Source organism: Myotis lucifugus, unplaced genomic scaffold (assembly GCF_000147115.1).
Source record: "Myotis lucifugus unplaced genomic scaffold, Myoluc2.0 scaffold_327, whole genome shotgun sequence".
Classification (NCBI taxonomy): Eukaryota; Metazoa; Chordata; class Mammalia; order Chiroptera; family Vespertilionidae; genus Myotis; species Myotis lucifugus.
In genome coordinates, this window is record NW_005871375.1 from 307342 (window position 1) to 323500 (window position 16159).

General features: G+C 46.0%; 1 protein-coding gene across 1 annotated transcript in view; it reads left to right on the forward strand.

Moving 5' to 3' along the window:
* The window catches only part of MMP16 (matrix metallopeptidase 16), a 145024-nt gene that overhangs the window by 105159 nt on the left and 23706 nt on the right, over positions 1 to 16159 (forward strand). The window contains 3 exon segments of the mRNA XM_006100708.3: positions 1772 to 1933; positions 12477 to 12638; positions 12641 to 12687. Coding sequence (XP_006100770.1) covers positions 1772 to 1933; positions 12477 to 12638; positions 12641 to 12687 — 371 coding nt within the window.

The following is a 16159-nucleotide window of genomic DNA, read 5'->3' on the forward strand; positions in this document are numbered from 1 at the left end:
CTCTAAGCAGCCCTGTCGTCCTCCTTTCCAAATACACCCAGGATGTCACTGCTTCCCTCGGCCTCCGCCACTCCTGCTTCAGGCCAGGTCACCCGCATCTTGGCGCCGACGTCCCAGGTTGGCACACCCTGCTTCTGGTTCCCAAGGGTCCCACAGAGTCCTGGTCACTGTCTGTTCCAGCTGGTCCCCACTCTGCTCAGAGCGTGCAGGGCCCCACCACTCAGACTAGAAGCCATCTGTCACCATTGTCCAAAGTTCTGCGTGTCCTGGCTCCATGTGCCCTCCAGCTTCCCGGCCTCTGCCTGTCTCCTCTTATCATGTCACTGTGTAACACCTGTACATCTCTCCTTATCATGTCACCGTGTAACACCTGTACATCTCTCCTTATCATGTCACTGTGTAACACCTGTACATCTCTCTCTATCATGTCACTGTGTAACACCTGTACGTCTCTCTCTATCATGTCACTGTGTAACACCTGTACATCTCCCCTTATCATGTCACTGTGTAACACCTGTACATCTCCCCTTATCATGTCACTGTGTAACACCTGTACGTCTCCCCTTATCATGTCACTGTGTAACACGTGTACATCTCTCTGTCTTGTCACTGTGTAACACCTGTACGTCTCCCCTTATCATGTCACTGTGTAACACGTGTACATCTCTCTGTCTTGTCACTGTGTAACACCTGTACGTCTCTCTCTATCATGTCACTGTGTAACACCTGTATGCCTTACTTTCCTATCCTGTTTCTTTCCAGTCTCCCCCATTAGAATGTAACTTTGGTGAGGCTAGGGGTTTCTGTATGATGTGCTCTCATCTGTGTCAGTGGGGCCTAGAGCAGTGCCTGCAGCGTGTAGGCATGCAGTGAACAGTGAGGGGCCGTGAACCAGGGATGAGTGCACCCCGCAGCCTGTGCCGTGGAGTCTGCTGTGCCCTCAGCACTGCAGGGCTGGGCTGAGATTTGCTCTGACTTAAAGGATGGAATCAGCTCCTCTATGAATTGCTTGGAGTTTGTAGTCACAGAGCATATGTAGTTACCAGGACGGCGAGGCTGCACACGTTCTAGGTCAGTGAGGAAGAATACGTCTTCACATGACAGCCTGCATTCTCCTAGGAACATGCTCAGTCATCTTGTGCCAACTCCGCGGTGCCAGGTGGGCACTAGACTTAGTGGCTTATCACTTAGTAAATTATATGTCAGTTTACTGTGTTTACACCTGAAACTAATGTAATGTTATATGTCAACTGGAACAGAATTTTTTTAATTTTAAAAAATAATGTAAGCAGGAAAAATACATCAATAATGACCCGAGTTCTAGTTGCAGCTCCATAAGCACAAGGGTGACTGGGCACAGGGCAGCCTGTCCAGGAGCCTCCCTTTCTCCTCTGCTGCCGCGGGCGCGGCTGCCCTGCTCTCTGTGTCTGTTAGAACCGCGTCCAGGGGGCTCACCAAAGGGCTCCTGCGTCGCAGGCTGTTCAGGCCGACACAGAGCCCGACCTCCCTACGCAGGAGCAGCCGTTTCTGACGCTGCGGCGCTCTCTTCAGCTCTCCTTCCTTGTCCACCCCTCCCCGTGCCTGCATGCATGTGGCGTCCTGCGCAGTCCCCTCCCCACCCCCTGTGAACCAGCACAGGCAGGACGTCCAGGGAGAAAGCAAGTTGAGGTCACAATGCCCCCATTGCTCTTGGGTGCGTGTGGAGGACTCGAGTGTCCGCCCGGCTCTGCTCTGGGTGCTCCTCAGTCAGCCTTGTCTTCTCGCCGCACAGGAAACGACCTGTTCCTCGTGGCCGTGCACGAGCTGGGCCACGCGCTGGGCCTGGAGCACTCCAACGACCCCACGGCCATCATGGCCCCGTTCTACCAGTACATGGAGACCGACAGCTTCCAGCTCCCCAGCGACGACCTGCAGGGCATCCAGAAGATCTACGGTGGGTACCGCTGCTTCTGCGTTGTTGTTGCTTTGAACGTATAGACCAGCCGTGGGCAAACTACGGCCCGCGGGCCGGATCCGGCCCGTTTGAAATGAATAAAACTAAAAAAAAAAAGACCATACCCTTTTATGTAATGATGTTTACTTTGAATTTATATTAGTTCACACAAACACTCCATCCATGCTTTTGTTCCGGCCCTCCGGTCCAGTTTAAGAACCCATTGTGGCCCTCGAGTCAAAAAGTTTGCCCACCCCTGGTATAGACTTTAGGGAGAGGAAAGGAGGAGGTAGAGCGAGACCAGCTCCTCGCTCCACTTATTGGCGCGGACTTTGGTTGCTTCTGACTGGAGATTGAACCTACTGCCGTGGACTCTCAGGTGATGCTCTAACCAGCCCAGCCACCTGCAGGACTTCTATACTTTTTAAGAAATTAATTTATTTGAGTTATTTTTTGAAGTATAAAAATGGGTTGTATTTTTTAAACCACTGCTTCTGTTTGCTTAACCCTGCCGAGGAGTCCAGAATTGCTGCTGTTCCTGCTTCTTTGAAATAGGTGCTCTCGGTATATCTGAGAGAGAAATACTAGGGAAACAGTCTGACCTGTTGGCAAAAGGCTTCACTCTATCAGGTGTTGTGGCTGTAACCCAAGATGCCTGATGACAGATCAGGAGGAATTTGTAACACGGATAAGATTTTCTCACTGAGCTTCATCGAAACCTGTCATCATAGCAAAGCTCTGATCAAGTTCAGTGTTTACGCTCAGGTAAAAATATGTGATAAATGAATGTAACCAATAAAAACAGCGAGAAGTATAAGATTTTCTTCTAAGATGCTGAGACTTTGGGGCAGACGCACAGGGTGTCTCCCGGGTTGTGATGCTGCTGGTAGATATTTCATAGACAACGCCTTTTGAAGTTGCAGCAAATACCCTTGCTGGTTGGACATAATGAAATGACCTCAAAGGCCTATAACTACTAAGAATGAAAGTTAACGAACAAGGGCGTGAGCGTTAACAGACGGCTACGCTGACTCACATGTAACCCTAGTGAACTTCTAGTGCAGTGCAGTCGCTTTTATTTATGGGTTCAGTCTAGAATGCAGAATACGATGAAGGGAAAGGACTATTACACGTGTCGACTACAACCCCAGCTCCCTCACGGAAACCTTGGCCGCGGGAGGGCGTCGATGCAGCAGGGCTGTTCAGTTCCTGGCGCTCATCGCCTGCAGAGGGAGGATGTGCTGCGCTAAACTGGCGCGTGCGCTTCCGCTTCCCCTTCTCAGCGCCAGGAGAGGCTGCTTGCAGTCTTAGTGGGTCATTTAAGTTCGTTAATCTTGTGTGCATTCGTTAGCTCGTCACCTGCAATATCTCAGTGGTAAGCATTCTCACAGGGTTAAAACAGATTTGCAAAGCACAGATCCACTTGTGTGTGGCTCTTGATTTTTGGGGGAGACTCAAAAGGCAATGTTTCTGGGACACTGAACGCGCTGATGAGTATCCAAGGTAGCTAGCAGGTCCTTCCTGGGCCGAGTCAGGGGTCTAGACAGAAGGTCTGCAAATTATGTGCAAGCAGGTCATTGCTTCTCTCACTCTCTTTTATCTTGGAATACTCTTCATTTATTTATTTTTTTAATCTTCATTGTTGAAAGTATTACATATGTCCCCCTTTTCCCCATTAACACCCTCCAGCCCACCCCTGCACCCTGCCCCAGGCTCTCACCACCTAATTGGCCGTGCCCATGGGTTATGCATATATACATATAAGGTCTTTGGCTAATTACCTTCCACCCACCCATCCTCCCCTGTCTTTCCTCTGAGAGTCCACAGTCTGTTCCAGGCTTCCACGTTTCTGGATTCTCTCTGTTCATCAGTTTATTTTGCTAATTAGATTTCACATCTGAGTGAGATCATGTGATCTCATTTAGCAGGATACTCTCTAGGTCCCTCCATGCTGTCTCAGAGGGTAAGAGATCCTTCTGTTTTACTGCTGCACAGTATTCCATGGTGAACCAGTAAATGTACCACAGCTTTTTCATCCACTCGTCTACTGATGGGCACTTTCCAGATCTTAAATTGTGCTGCTGCGAACATGGGGGTGCATACATTCTTCTGATTGGTGTTTGGGGTCTCTTAGGATATATTCCTAGAAGTGAGTTCACTGGATCAAATGGCAGTTCCATATTTAATTTTTTTGAGGAAACTCCATACTGTTTTCCATAATGGCTGCACCAGTCTGCATTCCCACCAGCAGTGGGAGTCCTAGGGCTCCCTTCTCACCACATCCTCGCCAGCACTTGTCATTTGTTGATTTCTGAATTCTATGTCAGATAAATTTTCTATCTCCACTTCATTTATGTCTTCTTCTGGAGAATTCTCTTGTTCTTTCATTTGGAGGTTATTTCTTTTTCTCCTCATTTTGGATGCCTGTTTGGGTTTGTGATTTTTAAGTAGATCTGATACACCTTTCAATCTCTAGTTAGGACAGTGTCAACCACTGTTTCCTTTTTAATATATTTTTATTCATATCAGAGAGGAAGGGAAGGGAGGGGGGGAGAGAGAGAGAGGACGGGGAGGGAGATAGACACATCAATGATGAGAGAGAATCATTGATCAGCTGCTTCCCACATGCCCCTTCCTGGGAATTGAGCCTGCAACCTGCGCATACACCCTTGACCAGAATCGAACCTGGGACCCTCCAGTCCACAGTCCGACACTCTATCCACTGAGCTAAACTGGCTAGGGCTCAATTGTTGTTTCTGACAAAGACTCAATGCCTTCAGAGACAGCCTCCTCTTGCAGATTGATTGGATTTAGTCTTGAATAGCCCTCAGGCAATTGTACACAGGTGTGAGAGTTTTTCCCATAGGGTGGGGCACTTGCTTTGCCTGGAGGCAAATTGTTATTCTCAGTCTCTTAATGGGCCTCAGCAACTCCACACCATGGGACAAGGTGTTTCCCAAGGTGGGTAACCTGTCTTCCCCAGGCAAAACAGCCTAGATAGCAATTGTCTGCATGAGATAGATGACCTCCACAGTGTGAGGGAATGACTCAGCATATGAAACCAGGGTGTCTGCCTTCTGAGGTCTAAACCCAGAGCCCCCAACACTGGCTTCTGCTCACACAGCTCCAGTCCACTCTGCCTTCCCTCTGCCAGAGCACAAGGTGGATGGCTCCACAGCTTTTGTGCATTGCCCCTTTAAGAGGGTGTCTACATTAACAGTTGTCTCTTCCTGGCAGACTGCAACCCTGCTGCTGTTCACAGCCAGTTGTTACGTGCATACCCTTCTCAGTTTTGGTGCTCTCTGATGGGGGGCCGGCTTGGGGATTAGCCTCCAGAGTTCTCAGTGGCAACACCCCACATTTGAGATGTCCCTCTGAAACGTCAGTCTCTACGCGGTCTCCACTTTCCATCCTTGGTGATGAGGGTTCTCTCCAGGAAGTCTTCAGTTGATTATTCAGGGAGTATTCCTATATTTTATTTTATTTTTTAACATATTTTATTGATTTTTTACAGAGAGGAAGAGAGAGGGCTAGAGAGTTAGAAACATCGATGAGAGAAAAACATCTACCAGCTGCCTCCTGCACACCTCCTACTGGGAATGTGCCTGCAACTAAGGTATATGCCCTTGACCGGAATTGAACCTGGGACCTTTCAGTCTGTAGGCCGATGCTCTATCCACTGAGCCAAACCGGTTAGGGCATTATTCCTATATTTTAGTTGTAATTCTAGTTTGGTCCTGGGAGCATGTCTGTGCAGCATCCACATACTCTGCTGCCATTTTTTAAAATATAGTTTTATTGATTTCAGAGAGGAAGGGAGAGGGCGAGAGAGAGATAGAAACATCAGTGATGATGAGATAGGAAGATGGTGGCCAGCAGAATGGCAATGACAGAGAGCGTGAGTGAGTGAGTGAGTGAGGGAGTGAAAGGGGAATGTGTGGACGTGTGTGGTGTGTGTGTGACTGAGGGACAGTTAGACCCTGCAGGACGTCCAGGGGCTGGCAGACCAGGCTATCCTAGACAGAGAGCCTCTGCTACTGCTGAAATCACTCCCAGGGTGGCCGGCTTGACAGAAACCACACCATCTTGAAGGAGAGAGCTGCTGTGACTAGGAGCCCAGCCTCACCACCACCCAGACTGGCCTCAGACGCTATCCTGGGCCATACAGGCACTCCAGCCAAAGATCTGCTACCTCAGCTGCAGACCCAGACACTCGAAGTCCAGCCTCCCGGATGTGGGCTCCTGTGGGTCCCGGAGTGCACTTGTCTCCCGCCAGCCCATTGTGTAGTTCCCAAGCATCCTGCTGGTGAGTCTTGAACTGTTTCCCTGCCTGCCAAGCCTGCAGCATCGCCCCGGCCCTTGTGGTCCCGCAGGTGAGTTTCTGGCTGAGTTCCCTGTCTCCAAGACTGAGGAGTCGGCTCCTGCCCTGTAAGTCCCACAGGCAAGCCTCTGTCTGCATTCCCTGCCCCCCAAGACCAAGGTGTCAGCCCAGCCTTGCACATCCAGCCAGCGAGCTTTGGACCAGTGTTAGCAGGAATGGGGAGATAAAAAACAACCCCCAACAGAAAAAGAGGAATTCCCAGAAAAGAAACTAAATGAAACATAGGCATGCAATATGTCAGAAAAAGAATTCAGAGTAATGGTCATACTGTTCATAAACCAGATGGATGAGAAAAATCAACAACTTATGTAAGAATCAGGAGGAAATAAAAATGATATAGCTACAATAAGAAACACAATGGAAATTTTCAACAGTAGACTAGAAGAAGTGGAGGACCGAATTAGTGAATTAGAAGATAGGGCAGCAAAACACCCAATCTGAACAGCTATTAGAGAAAAAAATTAGAAAGCAGGAGGAGAGCTTTGGGACAAAATGAAACAAAGTAACATACATTTAATAGGCATGCCAGAGTGACAAGAAGAGGAGCAAGGATTAGAAAACCTATTTGAAGAAATAATGACAGAAAACATCCCTGATTTTGGGAAAAAAATGTCACACAAGCACAGAGTCCCAAACAAGATGAACCCAAAAAGACCCACACAAGACATGTTGTAATTACAATGGCAAACGTTAATGACAGAGAATCTTAAAGGCTGCAAGAGAGAGACAGAAAGTTACGTACAAGGGATCTCCCATTAGACTATCAAATGATTTTTCAACAGAAACACATCAGGCCAGAAGGAAATGGAATGAAATATACAAAGCATTGCAAAGCAAGGGACCAAATCAAAGAATACTCTATCCAGCAAGGCTGTGATTCTAATTGAAGGGGAAATTAGGAGCTTTTTAGACAAAGAAAGTCTAAGGGAGTTTATCACTACCAAGCCAGCAATGCAATAAATGCCAAAGGGGCTATTGTAAAAAGAAGAAATTAAAAAGGCAAGAAGGAATACAGGCACAAAGAATGAAGATGGCTACAAACAAGGACCTATCAATAATAACCGTAAACATAAATGGATTAAATGCTCCAATCAAAAGACATCAAGTGGCTGAATGGATAAGAAAACATGACCTATACATATACTGTCTACAAGAGACCCAAATCAGAACAAGGGACTCACACAGACTGAAAGTGAAGGGATAGAAAAATATATTTCAGGCAAATGGAAATGAAAAAAAAGCTGGGGTAGCAATACTTATATCTCACAAAATAGGCCTCAAAGTGAAGGCCTTAACAAGAGAAAAGGAAGGCCACTTCATAATACTAAAAGGATTGATACAACAAGAAGATATAACTCTGATAAACATATATGCTCCAAATGTAGGAGCACCCAAATACATAAAAAACTTCTGGAGGATATCAAGGGAGAGATTGACAGCAATACAATCATAGTAGGGGACTTTAGTACCCCATTGACATCACTGGATAAATTCTCTACACAAAAAATCATCAAAGAAACAGCAATCCTAAATGACTCACTAGATCAGATGGACTTAATTGACATCTTCAGAACATTTCACACACAAGCTACAGAATATACATTCTTCTCAAGTGCACATGGGACATTCTCAAAAATAGACCACATATTGAGACACAGGCAAAGTCTCTCCCAATTCAAGAAGATTGGAATCATATCAAGCATCTTCTCAGACCACAATGACATAATATTAGAAATCAACTACAATAAAAACAATAAAAAAAATTCAAACACTTGGAAGCTAAATATAATACTATTAAACAATGATTGGGTTACCAAAGAGATCAAAGAAGAAATTAAAAACATCCTGGAAACGAATGACAATAAAAACACAAAAATCCAAAATCTATGGGACACAGTGAAAGCAGTCCTGAGAGGGAACTATCTAAAAAACAGGACTATCTAAAAAACAAGAAAAATTTGTAATAAATTATCTAATCCTACAACTTAAATGATTAGAAAGAGAGCAGCAAGAAAAGCCCAGAGTGAGCAGAAGGAAGGAAATAATAAAGATCAGAGCGGAAATAAATGACATAGAGTCCAAAATAAACAATATAAAAGATCAATGAAACCAAGAGCTGGTTCTTTGAAAGGATAAACAAGATTGATGAATCTCTAGCCAGGGTCACCAAGAAGTAAAGAGAGAGGACCCAAATAAACAAAATCAGAAATGAAAGAGGCGAAATAACAACAGACCCCTCAGAAATACAAAGGATTGTTTAAAAAATACTATGAAAAACTCTATTTCAACAAACTGGATAACCTAGAAGAAATGGACATATTCTTAGAAATATATGACCTTCCAAAACTCAATCAGGAAGAATCAAAAAATCTGAATATGCCAATAACTATGGAGGAAATTGAAGCAGTAATAAAAGAACAAAAAACAAACAAAAACAAAAAAAAAGAAACTTCCAGCAAACAAAAGCCCTGGACCAGATGGCTTCACAGGGGAGTTTTACCAAATTCAAAGAAGAACGAAAACCTATCATTCTCAGACTATTCCAAAAAATTCAAGAGGAAGGAACACTTCCCAGCTCTTTCTATGAAGCCAGCATTACCCTAATCCAAAAACCAGATAAAGACACTACAAAGAAAGAGAATTACAGGTCAATATCCCTGATGAACATAGATGTCCTAACAAAGTCCTAGCAAATCAGATCCAGCAATACATTAGGAAGATCATACACCATGACCAAGTGGGACTTATTCTGGGGATGCAAAGACGGTACAATATTTGCAAATCAATAAACATGATACATCACATAAACAAATTGAGAAATAAACATCACATAGTCATATCAATTGATGCAGAAAAAGCATTTGACAAAATCCAACATCCTTTCTTGATAAAAACCCTCAGCAAAGTGGAAATAGAGGGGTTATACCTTAACATAATAAAAGCGTTATATGGCAAACCGACAGCCAACATCATACTAAATAGACAAAAACTAAAACCATTTCCTCTAAGAACAGGAACAAAACAAGGATCCCCACTCTCACCACTCCTATTTGACATAATACTGGAAGTGCTAGCCATAGCAATTAGACAAGAAGAAGAAATAAAGGGCATCCAAATTGGAAAAGAAGAAGTAAAACTGTCATTATTCGCAGATGACATGATATTGTACATAGAAAACCCTAAAGACTCCATCAAAAAACTATTAGACTTGATAAATGAATTCAGTAATGTAGTAGGATACAAAATTAACACCCAGAAATCTATTGCTTTTTTATACATCAATAATGAACTTACAGAAAGACAAATTTAAAAAGCAATCCCATTTACCATTGCAACAAAAAAATTAAGATACTAGGAATAAACTTAACTAAGGAGGTAAAAGATCTGTACTCAGAAAACTACAGGATGTTTTAAAAAGAGATATAGGAGGACATAAATAAATGGAAGAATATACCGTGTTCATGGATTGGAAGAATCAACATCATTAAAATGTCCATACTACCCAAAGCAATCTATAAATTCAATGCAATCCACATTAAGATACCCACAGCATATTTCACAGACCTAGAACAAACTCTCCAAAAATTAATCTGGAATAAAAGAGACCTCGAATAGCCACAACAATCCTGAGAAAGAAGAACAAAGTTGGAGGGATCACAATACCAGATATCAAGCTGTATTACCAAGCCGCGGTTCTCAAAACTGCCTGGTACTGGCACAAGAACAGACATATAGATCAATGGAACAGAACAGAGAACCCAGAAATCAACCCAAGCCATTATGCTCAATTAATATTTGACAAAGGAGGCAAGAGCATAAAATGGAGTCAAGACAGTCTGTTCAATAAATGGTGTTGGGAAAATTGGACAGATTCATACAAAAAAAAAAATGAAACTAGGCCACCAACTTACACCATAGACAAAAATAAACTCAAAATGGATAAAGGACTTAAACGTAAGACAGGGAACCATAAAAACCTTAGAACAAACCACAGGCAGCAAAATATCAGACATTTGTAGCAATATCTTTACCCATACAGCTCCTAGGGCAATGGAAATTAAGGAAAAAATAAACAAATGGGACAAAAGAAAGCCATCAAAAGAAACCATCAACAAAACAACAAGAAAGCCCACTGCATGGGAGAACATATTTGCCAATGTTATCTCAGATGAGAGTCTAATCTCCAAAATTTATAGGGAGCTCATACAACTTAACAAGAGGAAGATAAACAACCCAATAAAAAAAAATGGGCAAAGGACCTAAATAGATACTTTCCAAAAGACATACAGAAGGCCAAGAGACATATGAAAACATGCTCAAAGTCACTAATCATCTGAGAGATGCAAATCAAAATGACAATGAGGTACCATCTCACATATGTCAGAATGGCTATCATCAACAAATCAGCAAAGGACAAGTGCTGGCAAGGATGTGGAGAAAAAGGAATTCTCGTGCACTGCTGGTGGAATGCAGACTGGTGCAGCCACTATGGAAGACAGTATGGAGTTTCCTCAAAAAATTAAAAATGGAACTCCCATTTGACCCAGTAATCTCACTTCTAGGAATATATCCCAAGAAACTAGAAACACCAATCAGAAAAAATATATGCACCCCTATGTTCATAGCAGCACAATTTACAATAGCTAAGATTTGGAAGCAGCCTAAGTGCCCATCAGCAGACGAATGGATTAAAAAACTGTGGTACATCTACACGATGGAATACTACACTGCTGCAAAAAAGAAGGAATTCTTACCATTTGCAACATCATGGATGGACCTGGAGAGCATTATGCTAAGTGAAATAAGCCAATTAGAGAAAGATAAATACCACATGATCTCACTCATTTGTGGAATATAATGAACAACATAAACCGATGAACAAAAATAGAGCCAGAGACAGAGAAGCATGGAATAGACTGTCCAAACTATGAGGGAAGGCGTGGGGTGAGGGTAAGAGATCAACCAAAGGACTTGTATGCAAGTGTATGAGCATTATCCATGGGCATAGTCACTAGAGTCACTAAGGGGTGAGGGCATTTGCTGGGGGTGGGAGTGGCAGGAGAGAGGTGAATGGAGGAAAAAAATAACATTGTAATAGCTAAGTACGGGCCAGGGGGTACTTGCAATATCAGGGCACTGCTCTGTAGAGTATATGGTTGTCTGACCACAGTGTTGTGCACCTGAAACTAATACAGGATAATATTGAATGTGAACTACAATGGGGGGGGGGAAAGATGGAATATTGTATTTTATATGTTTTTCATCATCATCATAATAATAATAATAAAAGAAACATCCATGATGAGAGAGAATCATTGATCAGCTGTCTCCTGCACACCCTCTACTGGGGATCCGGCCTGCAACCCAGGCATGTGCCCTTGACCAGAATCAAATCTGGGACCCTTCAGTCTGTAGGCCAATGCTCTCTCTATCCACTAAGCCAAACCAGCTAGGGCACCATTTTTAATCTCTCTGTCATTGCTTCTTTGTAGAAACACAAATCCCTCGAGGAATGATGATTTGCATCTGCACCAAATTACATGTGTAAACTTTGGCTTGATTCAGAGCCCTCTCTTTAGAAACCCTTCTGCATTGATGTTTCTGGTGGTGCCTTAATCAGAGGGAGTTTCCGATTCTGTATTCACATGAAACTGTTCTAGCAATTGGTCCAAGCATTTCCTGAAAGAGAATGGTAAGAGTCGGGAAAAGATTATAAACTATAATTGGAGACATAGCACTAATTTGTTAATGTTTATCTTTTAGAAATATTTGCATAGAATCATTGTCCCTGGAAACCTAGGATAAACTTTGGTGGCGCTTACATGTGAGGTTCCAGTATTCATTTTCATTTATTTATTATTTATACACCACCTTCTTCCAAAAGGGATTTGAAAGCAGCTTTTCCACAGAGACCTGTGGCGAAGCTCTGAAAACTGTCGTTAAAGGTTAACGAAGGAAAGCCTGGCTGCTGGGCCCCAAGGGAGCCTGTGCACCCGGTTTCCGAGCGACGCGGCCATGGTGTGTTGGGTCAGACGGTTTGCTTCTCAGAAATGCACGATGTAAAGGCCCCTTGCATGTGCCTCTGCGGACGGCGGTCTCTCGGGGCACGTTGTCCAGACCCCCAGCTTTAAATGAGCCAGTGCTGTCCTCCTGTTCCCTCAGGTCCGCCGGACAAGACCCCCCCACCGACCAGACCTCTGCCCACAGCGCCCCCGCACCGCTCCGTGCCCCCAGCCGACCCCCGCAGGAACGACAGGCCCAAGCCGCCGCGGCCGCCCACCGGCAGGCCTGCCTACCCCGGGGCCAAGCCCAGCATCTGCGAAGGCACTTCAACACGCTGGCCGTCCTCCGCCGGGAGATGTTTGTGTTCAAGGTAGGAGCTGGGTTTCTCATTTCACGGGCAGTTGAAGGGTCCATAGTGTAGCTTTCGAAAATCAGTCCTCGTGCCTTCTAACGCCACCTTCCCAGACGGCTCACCATCAGAAGGTTCACAAAAGCGTCTTAAAAACTAAAGGCACCCACGGGCGTCAGTGTCCAACAGAGACACGGCACCACCTATTGCCGGGCGCACTCACCGGAGCCGCCGAGGTGCTGGGAGCTGAGGGTGAGGAAATGCCGCCCTGGGAACAGACGGCCAGCCCAGGGGACACCCCGCGAGGAGCTGCCCGGCGAGGTCCCGGAGGCGCCAGTGCAGGCCCGTCTGGAGGAGATCCCTGTCATGGTGTCCAGGAGAGCGCTGACCTGGTCTCCTGGGGCCTGTGAGCTGATTGTTCTCCACGACGCGTCCCTCTCATTTCACACACACACACACACACACACACACACACTCTGCTGTGTTCTCGAGTCAGGCTTCTGTGCCTACCTAGTTCACATTATCTCTTAAAGGTTAGAAGCTAAAACAGATTCTACGTTTTGATAAATGTGCTTTTTAATGCCATCGGTTCTCAATCACACTAATACACAATGTAGTAAAGGAAGTCACATAATATTGAAACGTGAATATAGAATAATACTGAAAAGTCATTTTCTCCCTCAATATTTGTAAACTGATCTTAAAGATTAATGAAAAATATGTTTTACGTTAGCATTAGAGTATTAAAAGAACCACATTTTTACCAATAGCATCCATTTAAAAATAATGTGCCCTCATTTTTGGTGCTCACAAATCAATAAATAGTGAAATATTTTCCGACTTATGGAGGGTTTCCTATCCGCCAGGGGCTGTACGTAGAAAGACAGATTTCATGTAATGTTTACAGACAGAGCGCTCCACTCCCTTCCTGGTGCGAGGGTGTGATTGGAGGAATGTGCACCCGGCTCGCCGCCCCGGGGCAGATTCCCGCGTTCTGGAAGGTCCTGCAGCGCTCCAGCAGCGTCTCCCGCCCGCTTTAAGCAGATTAATGAATTATGATGCACGGAGTCCAATAAAAAGCTTATGAGGTCATTTCCGTTTACCCTGCAAGTCGCCCGATGACAAGCGAAGGATTCTGCTTCCACCCTTTGGCTGAGTTTTAACTCCCGTCGTTACCCCGTGGTATCGTAGTGTGTCACCGACGTGCCCACCTTACCGTGACGGGCATGGAGTCTGGGTTCTGAGACCCTGTTAGACCCGTTAGACCGCACTCTCGGAGGAGACGCGGGTCTTCATGTCTGACGGTCCTTTTCGCCGACTCCCTGCTCTGCTCGCTGGGAGCCAAGTGAGGAGTGAGCCCTTGAGGAGGTGCCGGTCCAGGATCCGGGGAATGGAAGGTCCCTGGGCCACCTCTTGGGGAGCACGCAGGAGCCGCTATTTCCGTTAGCAAGACAGGTGTATGAGAATCACCCGTGTTTGAATTCTTCTCGAAACGCCCCCCCCCCCCCCCCCGGCCCTGTTAACTTTATCAAAACTCTACAGCAGCGGTCGCCAGCCTTTCGGACCTCACGGACACCAGTGGCGCGCGGACCACCGGTTGGCGACCTGCTCTACAGGAAAGAGCTTCTAGCCTCTCTTGGAAGTTAACTTCTGGTTCCATGGGTCTCTGCTTTTTTCTAAGAATTACTTCTGTTGAAGATAACTTCTGGCAGGCGTTCCATTCTTTTACACTCCACCTGCCGATGGATTTGTCACGTAACTTCATAATTTCTGAACTCATCCCCCGGTTCACACGAGCAGCAGCATGTGCCGGAGCGCCCCGGGCACCATGGCCCTGCCGGGAGCTCGTGCTGTGGGAGCGAGGCAGGCGGGAGCTTCAGTTCTTGTAGGATCAGGAGAAACAGGCCACACTGGCTACGCGGAGTCTAATTTCCTGGGCACAATAAGGAGATTAGCGTTTGGTGTACTGAGAAGTCCGTGTGCTGAGGGAGAAAATATAGATGTGGTAATGGCAGCACAAAGTAACCAATGATACAACTCAGAAATGCGGAAGATTTGATCAAAGGGAAGAGAGCGTGCTGGGGAGACCCCCTCTTAGCTCACAGGCCCCGTGGACTCTGGGTCATTCACATGTGCCCGGGTGTATGCTGGGCATTTTAATCTCAAAAACTTGGAGTAAAAATGCAAGGTGGATGCTGGTCTCTGACTTACAAATGAGAAAACGGAGAATCAGAAAAGCTGTCCTCTGCCCGGTGACCAGGTTTGTAAGCAGTCGTTGATCACGGGTCTCCTGATTCCAGACTGTGTTTCTCACACTCAGGCTCACCACCAAAAAGAGTTAAGGGCAGTTTCCAGAGAAACGTGAGCTTCACAGTCTACTTCAGCCAGTGAGCGTGCAGGAAATCTGCACTGAGCCCCTACTGTGGGGGCTTGGGCCTGGCGATGCGGTGCAGACAGTGCCAGCCAGCCCTGCCGCTCCGAGCCCACGTCTGGTTTTCTGCGTGGATGGTCCCACGTCCACTGAGGACGGGAACGCCTGCCAGGATGGAGCCCCAGGTTCTGTTTCCTGTGTCGCTGACTCTGGTCTGATTGCTCCCTGGTACCCACACAGGCCCAACGACCTTGACCTCGAATGAGTGTCATGCCCCCAAACCTGGTCTTCCTCCTGGACTCAGGGCCGCCCTGCTCCCTGCCTTCCGCAGACGCAGCCTGACTGCTCACCGTTTGCTCCTGATTCAGGGTCCCTTTGATATTTTAGGGTCACCCACTATTTGATGTCACTCTTTCTAGCGTAGCTTGATTTTTTACTTTTTTTCACTATAAATTCTCAGCACAGATTAGAAGCCACATTATCTCCTCAGCCCTCACCCCGCTCTGGTTTCCATGTCTCTAGTGAGAAAGCTCGCTGGCTCTGTCCTCAGCTCCCTCCTCACGCGTCTGTCCCAACCTCTCCCAGGACTCTTCAGCCAGAGCCTCTTCGCGAGATTTTGCTGTTCACTGTCTGCCTCAGCCAGCACGCCCCACTTCCTGTTCTCTCAGCGTCTCTCACCACAGTGTGTCCATCGACGGCAGTACAGGCATCTCAGGGCAGGGCTGGTTCACTGGGTTCCACAGGGCTCGAGCGGATGGGCTGGCTCAGGGTCACGCCCTTTAATTGAACCCAGCGTCTCCTGTGGATGCAGCACTGACCTGGTGCGACGGTGTCGACAGTGCTCCGTGCTGCTCGGGGTCAGTCCCTGCCCAGAGGTTTCCAGGACTATTCTTTACTCAAATTCTATATGTATCATTTTTAGGTTAAAAAAAGACAATCTTGACATAAATAAAAACTAATATCATCAGGCAATACTGTTTTCTTATCAGAGAGGAAGCTTCCTTTACAGCAGGAGTTTCCCGTAATTCCTGGTGGCCGCGCAGGGCATCTGATGACACTGGGATCAGCGCAGGTGCACTCACCTGAGTGCTTTCCTTCTGTCTGGGAACAGAAATGAAACCC